This window comes from Daphnia magna, linkage group LG8, assembly GCF_020631705.1.
Source record: "Daphnia magna isolate NIES linkage group LG8, ASM2063170v1.1, whole genome shotgun sequence".
Taxonomy (NCBI): Eukaryota; Metazoa; Arthropoda; class Branchiopoda; order Diplostraca; family Daphniidae; genus Daphnia; species Daphnia magna.
The window spans coordinates 2,208,797-2,227,867 of NC_059189.1; the positions used below are offsets into that span (position 1 = coordinate 2,208,797).

The 19,071-nt window shown below is 39.5% G+C and overlaps 1 protein-coding gene across 3 annotated transcripts in view; it reads right to left on the reverse strand.

The window, feature by feature from the left end:
• The window catches only part of LOC116929407 (protein pangolin, isoforms A/H/I/S), a 29,109-nt gene that overhangs the window by 8,627 nt on the left and 1,411 nt on the right, over positions 1-19,071 (reverse strand). The window contains exons 2-10 of one of the 3 annotated variants that reach the window (XM_032936626.2): positions 18,549-18,627; positions 17,373-17,485; positions 5,077-5,245; positions 3,607-3,694; positions 3,031-3,129; positions 1,475-1,624; positions 1,157-1,263; positions 911-1,047; positions 68-230 (exon numbers count right to left, since the gene is read on the reverse strand). In XM_032936626.2, coding sequence (XP_032792517.2) covers positions 68-230; positions 911-1,047; positions 1,157-1,263; positions 1,475-1,624; positions 3,031-3,129; positions 3,607-3,694; positions 5,077-5,245; positions 17,373-17,485; positions 18,549-18,627 — 1,105 coding nt within the window. Of the gene's footprint in view, positions 1-67; positions 231-910; positions 1,048-1,156; positions 1,264-1,474; positions 1,625-3,030; positions 3,130-3,606; positions 3,695-5,076; positions 5,255-17,372; positions 17,486-18,548; positions 18,628-19,071 lie in introns of all 3 variants that reach the window. The other 2 variants (XM_032936624.2, XM_032936625.2) reach the window with 2 other exon arrangements.

Genomic DNA, 19,071 nt, shown 5'->3' on the forward strand with positions numbered 1-19,071 from the left:
TCGTTGTTGTTGTGAGAGAGAGAAGGAGGAACGCATCATCAACTTGGATTTGTTTTTTTTTAAATACCTCCGTCAGCGGCTTTGTCGCGCTTGTTGCGCCGCTTGCGAGCGGCGCCCGACGCGACGCTGTCCCTCATGGTCCAGTTGGGATAGAGCTGCATGTGCAGTTGACGTTGCTGCCGGGCCATCTCATAGTATCGCGATTGTTCTTCGCGACTCAACGTGTGCCACTGTTTTTTTTATATTCGTGTTTTTTTTTTTTTTTATGGCGGGAGGGAATTCGAACGATTCGAAAAATAAAAACGACAAAATCGTTGATTGTGTCCGGAGAAAAAAAAATAAAAAAGAGAGATGGGAGAGGGAAACATTATAACATTTGTTGTGTTGTGCTGTTTCTTAGATTTGCATCATAGAATCCCCATCACACATCTGCAAAGTGATACCCATCATTCATTTGCATTTCCCTCCCAGTTTTCTTTTTTGTTGTTGCTGTTGTTCTGATGACGGCTTGGAAAAAATGAGATTCTTTTTTTTTTCTTTCTTTCTTTTTTTTTTTTTACAAAACTAGAACTGTCAAGTTTCTTGATTGAAAAATTACGAATCCATCAAAGCCCGTCCCCGAAATCTTTTGGACGAAAACGGACGCAGACGAAAAACAAAAAATTAAACAAAAATTCGTAATGAAAAAAAAAAAAAACTAAAAATCGAATCAATTGAAATATATATATAAAAAAAAAACTACCCCGCCCATAAAAACCAAATACATAATAATTTCCATACATTAGCCCACAATACATTATCTTCTTGTTTGGCGCCCTTATTGTTTACCCGTGATTTTCCAATCAGACAAACAAAAATCGTTTCTGTTTTTTTTTTGTGTGTGTTTTTAAGGTGGAGAGAAAGGGCTTACCCGTCGGCCGAGGATTTGGTTGATGGCGGCGCTTTCTTTGAGCGTACATTCGGCTACCACTTTGGCTCGCATCTCTTTCATGTACAGCATGAACGCGTTCAACGGCTTCTTGATGTGCGGCTTCTTTTTCTCGGGGACTATAAAGTGTTTGCCAACAGACAAAACAAATAAATACATTTTTTTATTTTTCATCCGCCCCCGTCTTCCGACTTTTGTTTGTACTCTCTTTTTATTTTATTTTTTTACCTTGCGAGGAGGTGTTGTTGTTGTTGGGCGGTGTCGACTGCGTCGTCGACCTCGAATCCGACTGCGTCGCCGAACTGCTGGCCGCTTTGGCGTCATTGTGTCCACTTCTGTTTATCAGCCCGAAAAATTTAAGAGTTTTTAAATTTTTTTTAAATCGAAATTATTGGAGGAATAAAAAAATAAATAATAATCGTGTTTAGAAAAGAGTCCGCTAGATGGCGTTGGCATGAGCTTTCAAGCCCATCGAATAAAGACTTTATTCTCTCTCTTTTTTTGTTGTGTGCTTTAAGTTTAAAGACTTCAAAGAAAACTTCTTACCTGTGATTTTGTTCGCCTAAAAGTCCCATTGAGAGTCCGGGTTCTTGTTTGACGCCATGGTGAAGACTCGACAAAGCGGCAGCGTGGCCTGGACTCATCAGCGGATGGCCGCCATGTAGTCCCGGATGGGGCAACAAGCTCGGAGAAAACCTAAACACACAAACACACATTTTTTTTGTTTTTGTTTTTTTGTTTTCGATTCAGAAAATGTTTTTTTTTTTATTATTGTTTAGACATGTTGTTGTTGTTGCTGTCGTTCACATTATCAAAAGATCCGTTAACATTCCATTGAAATCACGATTCCCTAACCCTCATCCCCCCCTCCATCTCTTTCCCAACAAGAGAAAGGTCAAAAAACGAAACGAAAAAAGAAAAAGAAAGAACAAAAAATACATTTCTACCTTTTCTCTTTCGATAATTTAAATTCACGGGGTGCCATAAGAGGGGGTTAGTGGGGGTCTAAAAGGAAATGTCTTGGTGCGCGTTTGGGGTAAAGAAAAAAATATAAATCAGTTCCGTGTAGACCGTCGAGGAATTACTAATCAAAACGTGAAGAAGAAGAAGAAGAAGAAGAAGAAGAAGGGGGGGAATCATATTTATATACGTATATAATAAGACCCTTTTTTCTTTTCTCATCTTTGGTCTTTCCCCAACGGAGAATCTCTTCTTCTTTTTTTTCGACGATACAACTAAAAGGAAATTCTTGCGTTGTAGATATTTAAAAAAAAAAAAAAAGATGAAAAATTCTTGACATTGTACGAGGAATCGTGTGGATAGATTTGCAGCGTCACTTTTCGTTTCTTCTTTAAAAAAAAAAAAATGATAATAAAAATCCCCCATCTTTTTTATTTTTTTTAATGATTGATAATAGCCCGAATTTTTTATTATTATTATTTTATTTTTTTTTACTTAAACACGAAATTTGATCGAAATCAAATCCAAAATGTTTCCCCCCCCAATTTTTTTCGTTTACGAAGAGTTTCGCGTTCGCGTGTATGGGGATGGTTAGGAAATCAAAGGAAATGTGTGGAATGAAAAGAAAGATTTGTTTGTTGTGGGTTTGAATATCAACAGCCAACACATCAGGAAGTTTGATGGATGTTTGCTGCGCCTCCTCTTCCCACTTCTTTTTTTTTTCTTTTCTTTTTCCAGAAAAAAAAAAAGAAAAGAAATACACAACAAGAAGGGTGGGAATACGAGGTGGTGGAGAAGGGGGAGATGATGATGATGAAGAAGAAAATTGTCGCGTCATCTTGAATGTCTGCTGCTTTTCTGATGATGAACACACAACAAGGAAAGGAAAAAAAGAGAAGAGTATCACGTTTCTCATGGGAAGGGAGGCGTGGCTTTCAAACATTTTTTTTTCCCGAAAAAAAAAAAAATCGTTTCAAGTAAAATTTAAAAAAAAAAGGAAAGACGATAACTGGAGAATCTCGAATTTGATCCTGTCTCAACAGCAAGTGAATATAAACCCAATAAAAATAAAATAAAAAAAAAAAACTGCCACCAACACTCCTGTATTATTATGACTCTATTTTCTTATTTATTTATATTACCTAGGCAGTGATGCTGAAGGCAGTTGTAACCCGGCCGGATAAGGACTGCGGAATGCAGCTGCTGCGGATGAGATCGGATACATACCACCGTTGTGATGCCTATATATACATTTAAAAAAAAAATTATATTCAATTCTTTTTCTTTTTTTTTTTTGGAACACACACAAACCACCATCATATATTTAATACATTTTTTTTTTCAAGGTTTAAATACGACACTTTTCTCTCCCTAGTCCCTACAGGTAGTGAATAAATGGGCTATTTTAGTTTTCGTCACAAACTCATTTTTCAATTTGACTCCCTCCCCCTTAACTAAAAATAAAATTGTATTTTATTTCTTTTTTTTAAGAAATCATTTTCTACCCCTGCAATTAGGGGAAACAAGCCCCGTTGTCTACGTGTGATGACGCTCTCCACAGGGTGTACACACAAAAAAAAACTGAATGGCCGTGGCTTTTGTGTGTTGGGGAAGGGGAATTAATCACCCAAGGAAATCCCAAAGCTTTTCTTTTTTAACGCAAAAAAAAAATGGGGGGACTTAAAAAATAAATAAGAAAAAAGAAGAAAGAAACTTACCAGGACGTCATTTGGGCCATTTCGGGACTCAGCATGGGGTATGGATACTGGGTGGGGGCGAAGGAGTACATCGACGGCCTAGGAAGACCTACAAGAAAACGACAGCAGTCGAATAGTAGCAGAAACCAAATTAGAAATATTTCTTGAAAACTTAATAACAACACCATTTAGTTTTAAATGTGATACACATTTCAATGAAACTGTTCTTTTCTTTTCTCTCTCTCCCGGCTTTGCCGAAAGATACACACACAAAGCAATCGTCGATTCATCACGACCATGTTCGCATTAAAATATTCAGGTCCACGGGCGATTTACCGAGAAAACCAAACAAAAAAAAAAAACATGAAAAAAAAAAAAAAAACGCCATCGAAAAACGTATTTTCTTTACCCCGCAAAAGAAAATGGTGGAACCGGATAAGACAGTGAGATGGGGAGAGCGCGCACGCGCAATCAGTTCATTAATCAAAAGTCTAGTCAAAATCCTTTTTAGACTGCAATTTTTTTTTCTTCAAGCTTTTCCTTTCTATCTCCAGGCCCTCATTTTTTTTTTAATTCAAAAAAACACAGACGGAGGGAGCCCACAGCCGTACACATTTTCAAATCGATAACAAGACATTGTCCGTGTTCATTCTGGTGGCATTTCCTTTTCAAATTTCTAGACAACTTTACACGAATGACTCTGGCACTGTACTCAACGTTCATCATCATCATCATCATCATGGATATCGATTCATTGACGGGGAAGAGAGTGGGGGGGGGGAAGAGACGGAACAAAAGCGAACCGGATCCTGATGACAACTCCCCTCTTCAAAAAAACCCCAACGCTTTTCTTTTTTTATTTTTTGCTTGGCTCCATTTCTACGCATTCAAATGTACTTCAACTCTTTATTCACAACATCCTTTTTTTTTCGTTCTTTATTATTTGGACAGTGGGAGGGGGTGATCTTCCAACTGGTAAGGGATGGGGAGATTGTGCGGCCCCTTTTGTCCCCGTGTCTTTTTTCTCTTGTTCCGATACGGTTCTCTCTCTCTCTCTTGACACAGAAGCAGCGCCAGGACAAATTCGACGCTTTTTTTTTTATCACCCAGTGGAATCACATACAAACAGAAAAAAAAAAGAAAACCATGGGAGATTGAAATGCTAAATTCGAACTGGGGAAGAAAAAAACACGGCGTCATTGCAAGGGATTTAAATAAATAAATAAAATCCTTTTAAATTAAAAAAAAAAAAAAAGGAGGAAGCGAAAGAGGAGCTTTTTTTACACAACCACCGGAGACCCTTGTGTACGACAAGAGGAACGTGAAAAATTAAAGGCAACCGTGAACTTAATAAATTGAATATCGAATGGCCGCTCGAATTTCCCACCGTGTGGCCCATGGATCATTTGACGTCATTTCAATTGGAAACCGACGCAACGCGTGTGGTCCAATTGCACATTTAAATGAATCGAGAGAGAAATGATGTCTTACCCATAGCTCCGGCCGTTTTGGGATCGAGTTGGTAAGGTGGTATGCCCATATGGGCTGGTGGTGGCTGGCCGAGGTGAGGATCGCCACCTCCTTGGTAGAAGAATTGGAGCGACGATGCTGCCGCCGCTGCAGCCGCTGCGTGATGCGCTGCTGAACCTAAATGTCCCATCTTATTGCCCTTAAACAGAAACAATCAAAGAGAAGGAAACATAGAAAAAAAAAAAAAAAAAGAAAAGAAAAGAGAAACAAAAAAAAAAAGAAAAAGAAACAAGTTAGTGTCGTTACAACAAAAGATAATTTTCTTTTTTTTTGCTTCTTTGATGTTGTATGCAAAGCTGGCGGCAAAGGTACACAAGCGCTTGATCTTAATGGAGCGTTAGCTTCATTTCGAATTCATCGCCACAACCCGAAAATAGCCAAAAATACACAACCCCTTTCCAAATGAAAGGAAGGGGGGGGGGAGAGCATAATAATATATATTTGTTGTTTTTTTTTTCGTAACATTTTCAGTGAACCGAAAAAGAGAAAGAGATACATCGTCGATTGAGAGCACCATTTCACAAGAGCATAAAGACACACACACACCGGGAAATTGTGCCACACACATTGCTCGATCAGCCCCCACCACTTTGATATTATACGCACGACCCCTTGGAAAATAGGAGATTTCCTCTTTCTCTCTTCTTTTTGTGTGTGTGTCTGTGTGTGTGTGTATCAAATGTTTTCATAGACCGTCCGCACAAAAGAAAAACAGAGGCCAATTGGTGGTCCAGCTGCTGCTAGCGACAAAAGATAACATTTGTACACATAAGAGAGGAAAGACCTTTATACACATGATCGATATCCCCCCCATTCCCCAGTATACTTAACTGTACTTTTTGCCTCTCAAAGCGATGCGCCAACAATGTAATTACACCGAGCGCACGCGACATCCTCCCCACCCAAAAAAAAAAAATCTCAAACTCAAAAAAAAAATAAAAAATCGACTAGGAAAGGGCGAAGGATGGAATCTCTTTGATCTTGTGTGACAAGCCCCGGTGTGCACCGGCCGAGGGTCGTCGCTGACATCTGCATAAGGCAATCGACCGACGACTTATTTCCGAGCTGATGGCAATTGACAATCACATCTACTCTCTCAAAGAGAGAGAAGACGGATCAATAGCCCAGAGACTAACATGAACACTTTTTTTTTTTTTGAATTTTCAACATTGAAATCCCCTTTTTTTTTGCTTACACGATGAGAAAGAAGAAGAAGAAGAAGAAGAAGAGAAAAGAAACTCAATTTGCAAGGCAGAGTGAAATCAGAGCCGGCGTGCACACGAAATCGAAAAAAAGGGAGAGAGACCCTGTTTGAAATGCGAAACCTTTACACCGTGTGTGTGTGTTAAATGTACACACACACACACACACACGCGCTCTCTCTCTCTATTTCTTTCTTAGAGGGATGCTGCAGTCGAATCAGCTGATGGTGCAAAATAAGAAAAGGGGTTTCTCTATTGTGACACCGCTCTTCATATCATTTCTCCATTGTGTCCTGTCTTCAATGTTTGAAGAGGACGCAAAGATATTGGCACCCCCCCCTACTCCTCCGCTCCTGATACACACAAGGTTTTTTTTCAAGATTGTGTGTACGCGGCCATCAAATCGATGGCATATATATATTTAAAAAAAAAAAAAAAAAGGGGGGGGGGAAGAATTCTGTGCATGAGAGCACCGGATGAAAGAGAGGTGAGAGGCAGCCACTTATTAGAATGATTGTGAGGGATATATACACAGCTCCTTTTCTTTACCCGCCCTCTTCTTATATCCCCCCCCCCTTATTTTTTTTTTGTTGTTGCCCCATCCGGAAATGGATGGGGGATGGGGGGGGGATAGCGATGCGAACCAATAAGCGCCAGAGAGATGGCGGCGTCGGCGTCCGACCAATCGGCGCCTCGTTCAAAAGACCTCCGAGGGGCGTGGCTGTCTTTTGCGCAAGGCTTTGGCTCGAGTATTTATTATTTTCTTCTTCATTCTCCACCGCCCAGCCCGGAAAAAGAAGAAAAAAAAAATAGGGGAAATCTGTTAATACCCCACCCACTATAGTGGGACACCATTCACGCATTGCCAATCACCCCCGACGCTGTGGCCTCTCTCAAAACTATTGCCATGGAGAGAGAGAGAGAGAGCGCCAATGTGTCGTCCACCGAACTCTCTCTATACTAATCAGAATAATCTCTTTGGCTTGAAAGGCAGCCATTTTGGCGCGCATTGTACGGCCGGTAATGAGAACAGAGAGAATTCCGGAATCGAGGAGAAGAATATCACATGAAGATGTTTTTGGAGTTGAGCCCACATAGTTCAACAAAGAGGAATAGGGGGGGAAGAGGAATGTTCTTCAACCCCCCCACACATCCATTTCAAAAGTTTTCAGTTTTAAAAAATAAAATACAAAATAAAATGAATCTGAAATAGACGAAAGGCCTGAGGCCAACAAGGTCTCGTTGTCTTTTGAAAAAAAAAAAAATTCCAATCGTTCCAGATGCTAGTGCAGCAACTTCTTCAATTCCAAAATGTCTTTTGTTTCCATCTTGTTTTTGTTTTTTTTCACGCTCAACCCGAAATAAACTTTGCTCACGCCAAAAAAGAAAAATACTAAATACAAAAATCTTGTGACGCGCATACGAGGGGCGATTCTCTTTTTAGTTTCGAACAAGAAAAAAAAAAAAAAAGGAGCTTATCAAATAAAAAGAAAAGAAAGAAGAGACGGGAATTCGTGTCATAGACACAAGGTTCAGCGAGAGCACGTACAAAAAAATCAGGACTCCCCATTATAACATTTTGAATAGAACAGCACCACCTATCGTATAGTTGCTACTAGCGTAGTAGTATTTCCCTCTCTTTTTTTTTCTTTCCTTTTACGACGGAAATATAAATAATTTTAGATAGAGAGAGAGAGAGAGAGATGGTCAAATAGACAAACACGAAGGGACGCGCGTGAGTCGAGGGCGTGACTCTCGCCCGCCAACAAAGGCCAACACGGTCACGAAAATATTCTCACCTTATTCTCTTTCTTTCTATCCACAAATTTTAAAAATTATTTATTTATTATTAAAGAAATATGGCGACTCATCCGGTTCGTGATTTACCCTGCGCACCAACGAAAATACAAGAGAGAGAGAGACGGGGGTCGATTGACTTTTTATCGCTTCCGGTCCGTGAGGTGAATACGGATATGACACGATCGACAAATTACGATTCAGAACGGCGTCGTTACCTACTTTGAAAAAAAATAAAGAAAAACGCAGGACCGTTTGCTAAACTAAGGGGGAGGAAACGTTGTGTAGGAAGGCGGAGTAGTCATGACACGGAATAGTGAACGCCAAAGTCAAGCGACTGGAACAACTGAACGATTAGCATTATTAGAGTAGCCCTCTCTTCCCCTCCCCCCCTTTTCTACTTTTGTTCCACACACACAACAAAAAAAAAAAAACGATTGTGATTTACGACGCATCCGGAACCGAAATATAAAACCCCCTCACAATTCAACGAGACACACATAAAGAAATAGGAAATGGGGGGGATGCGTGATTCCAGGAATAAGCGCTGGAACAAAATCATCCAAAAGTTTTTTTTTTTTTGGCAATGATGAACTCGACCATGAAATCAATAAGAAAAAAATGACGCACACATATAAAGAAAAGATTAAGAAAAAACCAAATGATAAAAAACTGGAAAGTGGGGGGGGGGGAGGGGAAATTTAGTCAAAGGATAATGAGGTTCCAAAAAAAAAAAAAAAAAGAAAATTTATAATTGTCTATCCACCTCACGCTGGGTGGCGGACTCGTTTTTCTTTTCTCTCTGTGTGTCTGTGTGTGTGTGTGTGCGCAAGTGTGCAAGGAATATAATCACCCCAAGAAAGAAGTACGTAAAGAACCCACTAATTACAGGTAGCTTAGTCGAGTGAGATTTTTTTTATTTTTATTTTAAAAAAAAGATGCTGTTCCCCTTTCAGAAAAATTAAAAAAAAAGGTTTGTGTGTGTGTGTGTGTGTGTGTCTCCTATAGTTTTTGTTTTCTTGGTCGTTCAGTGGAACACGAAAATCATTACTTTCTTGGTCTTATCTCTTTATACATAACCTTTGGGGCTGGGCAGTGTGTGGACCTTGTTAAGACATGGCTCCAAGCTCTTTTTTTTTTCAGTCCATTTAGATTTTTTTGTGTGTGTGTGTGTGTGTAACTCTTTGAAACAAATGAGCTTGTACCTAACCCTCCCGCCGTTCTGTTCTTTAAAAACAAAAAAAAAAAAGAACTAATAAGAATATTTTATTTTTTCTTTCTTAAAAAAAAAAACGAGTTTTCTTTAGTCCGTTCCGGTTCACTGTCCACCCTATTGGATTTTATGTGTTTCTTTTCGAGTTGGGGCATTTTACGGCTGCCCTTTCTGTTTCAAATATTCAACTCTGAGAAACACACACACACACACACACACCCAAAAGAAATTCTACTAACTTTTAGGAGCGGGGGTAAAAAAAAAAAATTGTACCCCCAACCGAAGTTCCAATGACCAAAAAAAAAAAAAACTCTGGTCCACACACAAGTCAATTAAGGATTACGTAATCCCCCCTCCCGCTTTCGCATTAAATTTCAAAAAAATAAAATAAAATAAAAAGAACTAGTTTTTAATGACGTTTCTAAAATATACTAGTCGTCGAAACAAAACGTTGGAACGTAAAAATGGAGACGAGCAACAAAGTTTGGTGGTTGCCAAGCAACGGACGCAATCACCGAAAGAGACAGTTGTCAACCAAGAGCCACTCTATTATTAGCCTCGATTGAAGAACACGGGAGATTGTACGGATTTATCGCCATGATGCAGCAGCGCATCTAGTCATTTTGTCAAGTGTATCAAAGCCACTAATTTCCATCTCTCTCCCTATCCACACACACACACACACACAAAATAGGAGGAGGAGGAGGCAAGGCTTCATCCCAATCCTATTTGAAGTCGCAGAGAAAACCGTTGATTGATCGGATAGCGAACAAACTTAATCCCAGCTCCACCCTAAAAAGCTTTTTATTTCCATGTCCGTCTGGTAGGCAACACACATAAAAAAAATGCTGCAATAATAATAATAGATGGTTATCACGGATGAAAGAGAGTGTGTATGTGCAGGAGGACAGATGATCATTAAAACAGATTCGCCACGGACTGTTTAAAAAACATACGAAAAAAAAAAAAGAAGGGAGTGTGCAAACGCAATTGAAAAAAAAAAGAGAGTACAACCCCCCCCCCCCGCGTGCGCTCGTTCTCCACTCTTTGACAGAGTTGTTGAAAGCGTGCCTAATCAGCAGAAAGCCTCGACGTAAAAGAAGAGTTTCTGTTGTCTGTCCCTCTAGATATTTTATTTTTAAATATATATACACACCAGGTTTTTTAAAAGGGAGGATCCGGTCGGGGAAAAGAGAAGAAGATGCGGATGCGGGTGACAACAATTCTCGAGGAGTTGAAAATAATATTTTAGGTTTTTTGTTTTTAAATTATTTACGTGAAAACGACCCCCAATTAAAATCTCGAGTGGAGAATATGCATTTTTTTGCCAACAAAAACTTGACGATTCAGTAGGGTGTTATCGATATAATTGGGCATCATTTCCCCTTAAAGCATTAATTATATGCATACGACCAAAATAATAGGTCAAGTAGGCGAATAAACGAAAGGGGAGCGTCAACTTTTTCTTTTTTTTTTTTTTGAATTAACTTGTCAAATGTGGTAAAGCGATCATAAAAAAAAATAGGGGGGGGGGATCATATTTTCCATATCAATGATGACGGTTCTCTCCCCTCTCTATTGAAAGAGTCTATCCGATATCCCCATTCATATCGATTCAAGATGAATATTGTAAGCCTATTATGACACACCGCAAATTGTATAGACATTGTGCATAGAGACGGGCCATTTTCGGGGGAGGGGAGTAGGTTGGTGAATGTTTGCGTCTGTCTGTCACAAGAGACGACATCGGTTTAGAAAGAAGAAAAAAAAAACCATTCCGGTTGGCGAGAGGGTAAATATTTAGACTGACAGGTACGAGACGTCAACACAAGATGGCGCCGCAAATTCCACCCCACATCCTTATCCGGAAAATAAAGGAAACAAAAACGGAAAAAAATATTTACAAATATATATGTATACATATATATACAATAGGCGCATCTACGGTTCAGTGGTGGTCGTTTTTCCAACAATTTGTTTACATTGAAAAGCTCCCCCCCCCCACCATCCCTGGTACGTACATTCGTAAAAAGCATATGGGACTCTTCTTCTCCCAAAAACCATACACACACACACACATACACACACAAACAAATGTGTGCACACACGAGAAAATAGAATTTCTCAAAGTGTTTTTCTCGAAACCAATTTTCTTGATGCGTAATCTCTTTTTAACGGTACACTCGAGAAAAATGATTAAATTATTTAATTCAAAGTCATTACTTTGAGTGCTCTGTCCCCGCCCCCCACACACACACAAAAAACACCTTCATTTCTATATTTTGAAAAAAAAAAAATGAATTTCTTCTTCCGGTATTTGGATGAACAAAAAAAAAAAAAAATCTTTCCCCCCTCCCCTGCGCTTGACCGGCGTGAGGAGAAACACGCGTCTTTTTTTTTTCTGCTTGAACAAATCTTTTCAGAATTTCTACCTTAAAGAGATAGGGCAAGGGATGTGTTTTTTTTTTTTTTTGAAACCAGGGTGTCGTAAACATTCTCCCTTCCCCTCCCTTTTTTTCTTTTTTGTATGAGAGAGATCCACATGGAATGCGCATTACTTCCGAGATCAAAGAAAACGACAAGTCCCCCCCACCCGCTTTCCATCTCACCGTTGTCGGATATGTAAAAATCGATCGTCGAAATCAAAACTTTAGACGAAAGTCTAATTGGCGCGCGCCCCAGCCCCTTCTTTGAGTCTTCCTAATATAATTGGTTATGCAAGGAAGAGGGCGGCGTCATTGATCAAGTCTTCAACAAAAAAAAAATCAAAATCAAAATGTTGACGAGCATTTCAACCCGATCCTCGTGCAGAACTCGCGTACGTGTGCGGCCTTTAACCAGTAGCCAACGTTTGTGATGGATGAACGGCTCTCACGAACCCCCCCACATACACACTAAAAAAAAAGAGCGAAACACATACACGAAATAATATTGGAAGAGAACTCCTTTTTGGCCATCGTAAAAGACGCCGCCCCCCCTCCTTTTCGGAAGCAAAACAAAAAAAAACAAAAACAACTACTGTAGTGATAGGGATGACTCTTTTGATTATTTTACCGAATATTTCTTTTTTTTTTTTACAAGATTCTTTCCTTTTTTTTTTTTTTTTGAAAATGGCGCGCGGCGGCTTCTCTTTGAACGAGGCACGCGTCCGCACTTTAGCAGGTGCCGGAATCTCCCCCCCCCCCATACCTTTTTTTTTTCTTTTCTTCTATCCAAACGAAAATGCGTATCGAATGTCGGAAACAAACACAGATACTTTATACACACCCTTCTCGATGTGGAAAATTGAAACCCATACAGGGGGATTGCTCACTACCTGTCCCGTGTACAAGAAAACGAATTAAAACTGTCGCAAAGAGGAGGAAATAAAAGATTTTTTTTTTTTTTGACCAGCGAAGACCCGACGCTACCAACGCCCTTTTTTTTTTCGTTCGTTGCACACACACACACACACACACACAGTTCAGTTGTTGTGAATATAATACGATTAAAAACAAGAGAGAGAGAAAAATTTTCGTGTTTTGAGAGAAACTTCAAAAGATCAAAGAAGAAAAAGGGCGTCAGCATCGAAAACAACAACTTACAACACACACCTAACCATGTTTATATATATAGCCGATAGGATAGAACCTTTAGCTCCCGCCCCATCCCAAAAATATAATCTCCCCACCCCCCACTTTTTTGTTTTTTTTTTCGAAAGAAAGTTTCACGATTAACAGACCAACACGGGCCACTGGTCATGGGGGCGCCCAAGGAAAAGAATGAAGGGGAATTAACAAGAAAGTCACAGTTTGTTGGACACTGGCCTTTCAAGTCGACTCGAGTGTCTAGTCTCAAAAACTTCAAATGGCATATTAAATTACTAGAGTTATACACAAACGATTCACGTTTTTTTTAATTTCCAAAATCGACATCCGTTCGTTTTGATTTTAAGAAAGGAAAAAAGATTTTGAAATCAATAGAATTTGACAGGTTTGATGAGCCGGGACGTCGGTCACGCTCTTCTATTTTTTGTAAGAGAATGTGTTGATGATGGGGCTCACCTGTTACACGGCCATCACATACGCAACGAGCTATAATTCATTCTACCCTTCTTCCTCTTTTCGAGTGTGTGTGTGTGTGTGTACACAGGTACTGCCCACTCGATGATTTATGAGTAACACGGAAACATTCCGTCGAGCCGCATCCATCACACGGATCCCCCCCTTCCTTTTTTTTTTCAAAACAGGACAACCGATTTCTTTTTCTCGCATCAATTAACCCCTGGACCAAAAATATAAATAAATAAAAAAAAGGGCCCATAACGTCCAAAAGTATTTCTTTTTTTTTGGGGTCACCAGAGTTTAAACCATTTTACAACCCCCCCATTTCTATTCTTCAAAAAAAAACACAAAAATGATATTTAAAAAAAAAAATTTCTTTCGAGGTCAGAAACGGGACCGAAAGTCATAAAGTCGACAAACAAGAAAGAAAGTGAACCGTTTTGTGCGTCTAGCCAACGGATAGATAAAAAAAAATAATAAATACTTGCAGCACCACACATTGACAACAACAAAAAGTAGCGTGAGTGACAAGCCGACCGAAAGCGATATACACTTTGATCCATGAACGACACATTGACAAGTTGACTTTTTTTTTTTTTCTCTCGATTTCTTAAAAAGGCGCCAGTCCGAAAAAGAAAAAAAAAAGAAAGTTCAACAAACGGCCGTATGTTTTTTTTTTTTTTCCAACTGGAGGGCGCGCCACTGATAATAGCCTCCGATAACACAGAGCCAAAAAAGCCACCACCAAAAAGACAAGCCGGGAATTTTTTTTTTTTTTTTTGTTGGGGGGAAGAAAACACGAAAAACAAACAAGACCAAAGTCACTACATCCTTATCATCCATCTTGATTTGAGGCCTCTTTTTTTTTTCGTGAGCTATTTCTCCCGCGTGCAAAAAAAAAAAAGGCCCATGAATTATTCATCAAACCTTTAGAATTCGTATCTTTTCTTTGTGGGGTAATGCAATTTTCGAAGGAAATGCCAAATTTCTTTTATTCCCGTGAACCCAAAAAAAAAAAACAGAAATAATACCCGCCGGGTATCAAAAACTGAACCAATCAATACTTCGTGAACAACAAAAACAAAAAAAACCGCAACACCTCCCCCCCGAAATTAAAAAACACACATACTTATGTCTACGTAAAAAAAAAAAAAAATGAATTTTCAAGCCGATTTGCAAGCGGCAAAATAATTAAAAAAAAAGTTGAAGTGCCGCCTAAGAAAACACAAAAAAAAATGAGAGATGCCGCTCCGGTCTTTGCGGTGTTTCACTAGTAGCTCGGAAGAAGAAGAAGAAGAAGAAGAAGAAAAAAACTTTGTGTGTTCTGTTGGCGGGCCCGCAGGGGGTGTGAAGACTTGACCTTGGCTTCTTCCTTTTTTTTTTTTTTTTTCATTCCTCCACTTCTTCTTCTAGTTTTCTTCAGAAAAATAGGCCCTCAAAGAGAAGGAGGGAATTGGTTAAAGAAAAAAGAGGGGCGATTCCAGTTTGTTCAAGGATCTGCTGGTTGCTGCCATTCGTCATGATAAGATCGGTACCCCCCTAAACATTTCTCGTGTCCAGCAGTTCAACCCTCCCCCCCCCCTCCCCATACAAGGAAAAATCTTCGACATCTTTTTTTATTTTTTATTTTCGTCGACGCACACACTCTTAAACAACTTCAATATTTTGAAATATATCGAAAAGTCACATATACACACAAGGCCTATGGGCTAAAAGAAAACTGTGTGGGAGATGATCGCAGGGGGGAGCTGTGTGCATCGTCATCCTCCTGATTTTGAAAACATATTTTACAAGTCATCTTCTTTAAAAGTAAATGTTTCCACGATTTTCTCTTTGGCAACACAGGTGTGCCACCTAGGGAATTTTCTTTTACTAATCCAACCTCATTATTCGCATCAAAGTTTATCCAGGACGAATTAAAACGCATTTCTTTCCTCTTAATGAACAAGACCAAGGGCAGTGACAATTTTTTGGGGGGGTGGGGGACTGGCCTTTGTTCTACATTTACACATGAAATGTCGAGGGGAACAAGAAAGTAAAAAAAAAAATGGAGGGCAAAAGAAAAGGATCAAATTGCGCCCCTTCTTACAACCACTGCTCCACCACTACCCCCCTAAACTCGGAGTAGGGTATTAAAGAAAAAGTATAGCAACTTACAACAGGAAACGGACTTAAATCTTTTTCTTTTTTTCCTTCACAAGAGTTTAAAAAAATAAAAATGTAGATATATTGGGGTGCTAAACTGTTGGGCCCCGTCGGGAAATGACACCTGTGTCATTTAGATCCTCGTCTTATAGATGGCGTTGAAACAAGACGCACAGACACACAGCAAAAACAAGGCCTTCTTCTTTCAAAAGATCCCTGCGGATATTTGCCTGATGATGATGACTACTATACACAACTCACCAAGTCAAATAGGAAGGCACACAGCCCTCGGGAAAGACAAAAAGATTACACACACACACACAACCCTCATGTTTCTTATATATATTTTTTTTTAACGTGAGCCTCAACAACCAGCCCGACGGGGTCTGACCGTTTCTAATGTGTCCAAATATGACGGATTGGATGAGCTTGTAACAAGGGGGGCCCCCTTCTTTTCTTTTCTTTTTAATACATAGAAAGAGAAGAACCCCGTGAATAAATACACTGTAGGCTACTACCTACAACTACTACCTGGTTTGTGCTACCTTATCCTCTCGTTGTTTTTCCAAACAACATCCGGAAGAAAGGCCAGGGGAACTTCGCTTTCGACGTGACGTCATTCATCATTTTATTTTTTTTTTTCAAATAGCGTGTGTGTGAGATTTGTGATGCAAAGATCTTTAACGTTTGATTTGTGCCTTTCATTGATGACCACAACTGTCGAAAATAAAAATTGTTTTTTCTTTCTTTCTTCTACGAGCTTTTTAGCAGACGCAGTTCGTGTAACTGCCATTACCGGGTGGAGAGGGGGGAGAGAGTTCAAAGTTCAGTCGTTTGGAAATTCAATTATTTTTTTTTTTTTGAAAACAAGGCGAGGTAGGAAGAAGAAGAAGAAAAGTTGGTGGCAACTTTCCGAGTTTTTCTTCTTCTATATGGCGTGGTAGGTGGCGGTTAACAAGGAATGCGGCGCCATCTTTTTTTCCTGACCACCTTGTGACCCGTTTGGGATGGTTTAAAAAAAAGAAAAGAAGAAACCCTTTTTTTTGTGTTTTCCCTCGAGGGATTTTTGGGAGAAATGACCTCTCACCCCCTGGACCCCGAAAAAAAAAGGTTCGTTTTTTAATCCGGCCAAACCCCCCTGGACAAGTATACACAACTTGGGCGCGCGATCCGTCAACTTTTCCAGGTTTTTTTGTTCCCCAAATCCGCAACAGGAGGTCCAACTGGAAGATGTCCCCCCGCCCATTAAAAAGAAAATCCTCCGTTATAAAAAAAAAAATCTTTTGTGAAAGAAAAAAAAAAATACAGGGAGGGGGGTAGGAAATTAATTACCCCCACAAGAAACGGATCGACTTCCGCGAAGCTCCAGCATCCGGAACTTTCGGATTTCTTTAAATCGATTTTTGTACGCGTCAAAAGTCTGACACGATTTCATTGAAATTATTCAAATTTTCTCCGTTTCTTAAAAAAAAAAAAAACTTGACCCTTTTTCACCCTCTTCTTCAAGATGATGGAACATTTTCTTGTACGTCTTCCTCCCTCTTTCGACTTTTAGGTTCCACAACACAAAAAATGGGAGAGGCTATTTGGTCAAGAAGGGAGGAGGGTTGATATTTGACCAGAGCCCTAAAAAAAAAAAAAAACTACAAGAACCCTCGAAATAGAAAGAAGCCAGCAACCCCCCCATTCTCTTTTTTTCGACAGGGGGGAAACATCAATTTCTCGCCTCAAATAATCATAAAAGAAAGAAAAAAGTTTCCCTAAAAAAAGAAAAAAAAACACACGTAGAATAGAAACATCAACATTCCCCCCCTCTCTCTGCCAAGCCAAAACGAAAATTACAAGGAAGGGACTTACCATGGATGGTAGAGAGGTAAGTGCGGCCATGCCATTGTGGTACGAGTAGGGCATAAGGTATCCCATGTTGAGCGGAGAGGCGTGCGACGAGGCCAGCGACTCCAGCGACCGACCTACACGCAAACAATTTTTGATGTTATTTGATTTTTCATGTTTAGCGAATCACACCATTACAACATCTGTTACGTTCCAACAGCTTTTCTTTCAATTGTGTGTGTGTAAAAGAGCAAATATATAAATAAGTACCGCCTCTTTTCTCGATAACGAGCTCAAATTAAAACCCCGGAAAAAAAAAAATTATACTCGTGTGGTAAGTTGCAACCTCAGAGAATATCATCATCATCATATCCTTGACCATAATTCACAAACAGCAGGAGGGTTTACCTTAGTGTGACGCCATAGGTGCGTAACCAGCCGAAACAAACCTAAACCCCCCCTATCCATTCGACGACGTCAAACGAGTCTGCGGTTGAATTGTACTTATATTTATATTATTATCATTTCTTTTCGTATTTAAAAAAAAAAAAAAAAACGTATCGAGTTGAACGAGGGGGGGAAAAGGTAAAAAACTTGAGAAAAAAGAATTACAATCTCCCTTTTCCGGTCTCTTTTTCTTGGTTCATTATTATGACGACGACTTTTTCTTTTCTTTAAAAAAAAAAAAAACCGCAAATAAAAACAAAAAAAACAAGAGGAACGGTAAAGAAAAATACATGGACGCGTTTTTCTTTCTTTCTTTCTAGTCTCTCCCGCTCGTAAAACGCAATCAGCTTCTAAATAGCCACTTGTATATATCCAGCAATATTCTTTTTTAACAACAAGAAAACCCGTTCACATCGACGAGTATTTTTCGGCCGTCGGTCGCCATTTTTAAACGGCCAATCGGCGCGAGAAAATTGAGAGATATGGGTGGTGCCCTGTTTTAAATGTTATTAAGCCCATAACAAAGTGTGGTTGTATCCCGTTTGCTTGATGTATCAAAAAGAAAGAAAACACTTAACTTTCACAATATAAACGGATGGAAAGACGGCCCAATGAAGCGCACAACAGCCTAGAGCTTAAAATACTAGTGGAGGGAAGAGAGAAAAACAAAAGAAAAACTACCCCAACTTTTCTATTCAAAATAGTTTTGTTATGACGCAAATCAGGAGAAAGAAAAGAAAAGACGACACTTACCACCGAATAATGGTCCAGGTTCAGGTCGTAGTGAATTTTTGCCAGTGAAACTTTGGCCGGCTAACGAAGCATTTTTGCTCTGTAAAGAAATAAAATAAGATTAAGATGTGAGTGCTGGATATGGTTCGATTCGCTTTGATAGTTGACGCCACATGGGGGGGGCAAGAGGTTTTGACACATTGGCGTGTATGTGATCACGCCTGTTAGAACAAAAAATGAACTGCTAAATTTTGTAGCAACAAGACAACGAAGTGGGGAGCATAGAGTGTGACAGCGTTGGCATTTCCGGCCGTGACTTTTTTTTTTTCTTTCTCTTGTTAGTTTCAATTTTTTAAGGGCTATTTTTCTCCAGCCGCTAGATGGTGTGATGTGCTGCATCTCTCGACCCCGAGACGGAAAGATAAAAAAGAAGAAACCCTTGGTTCTAATTTTAGGGGGCTACACACACACACACTGTGTGTGTTGTATATATTTTACATACACAAAAGAGACGGACGAGAACCATCGGTTTCTTTAGTATATG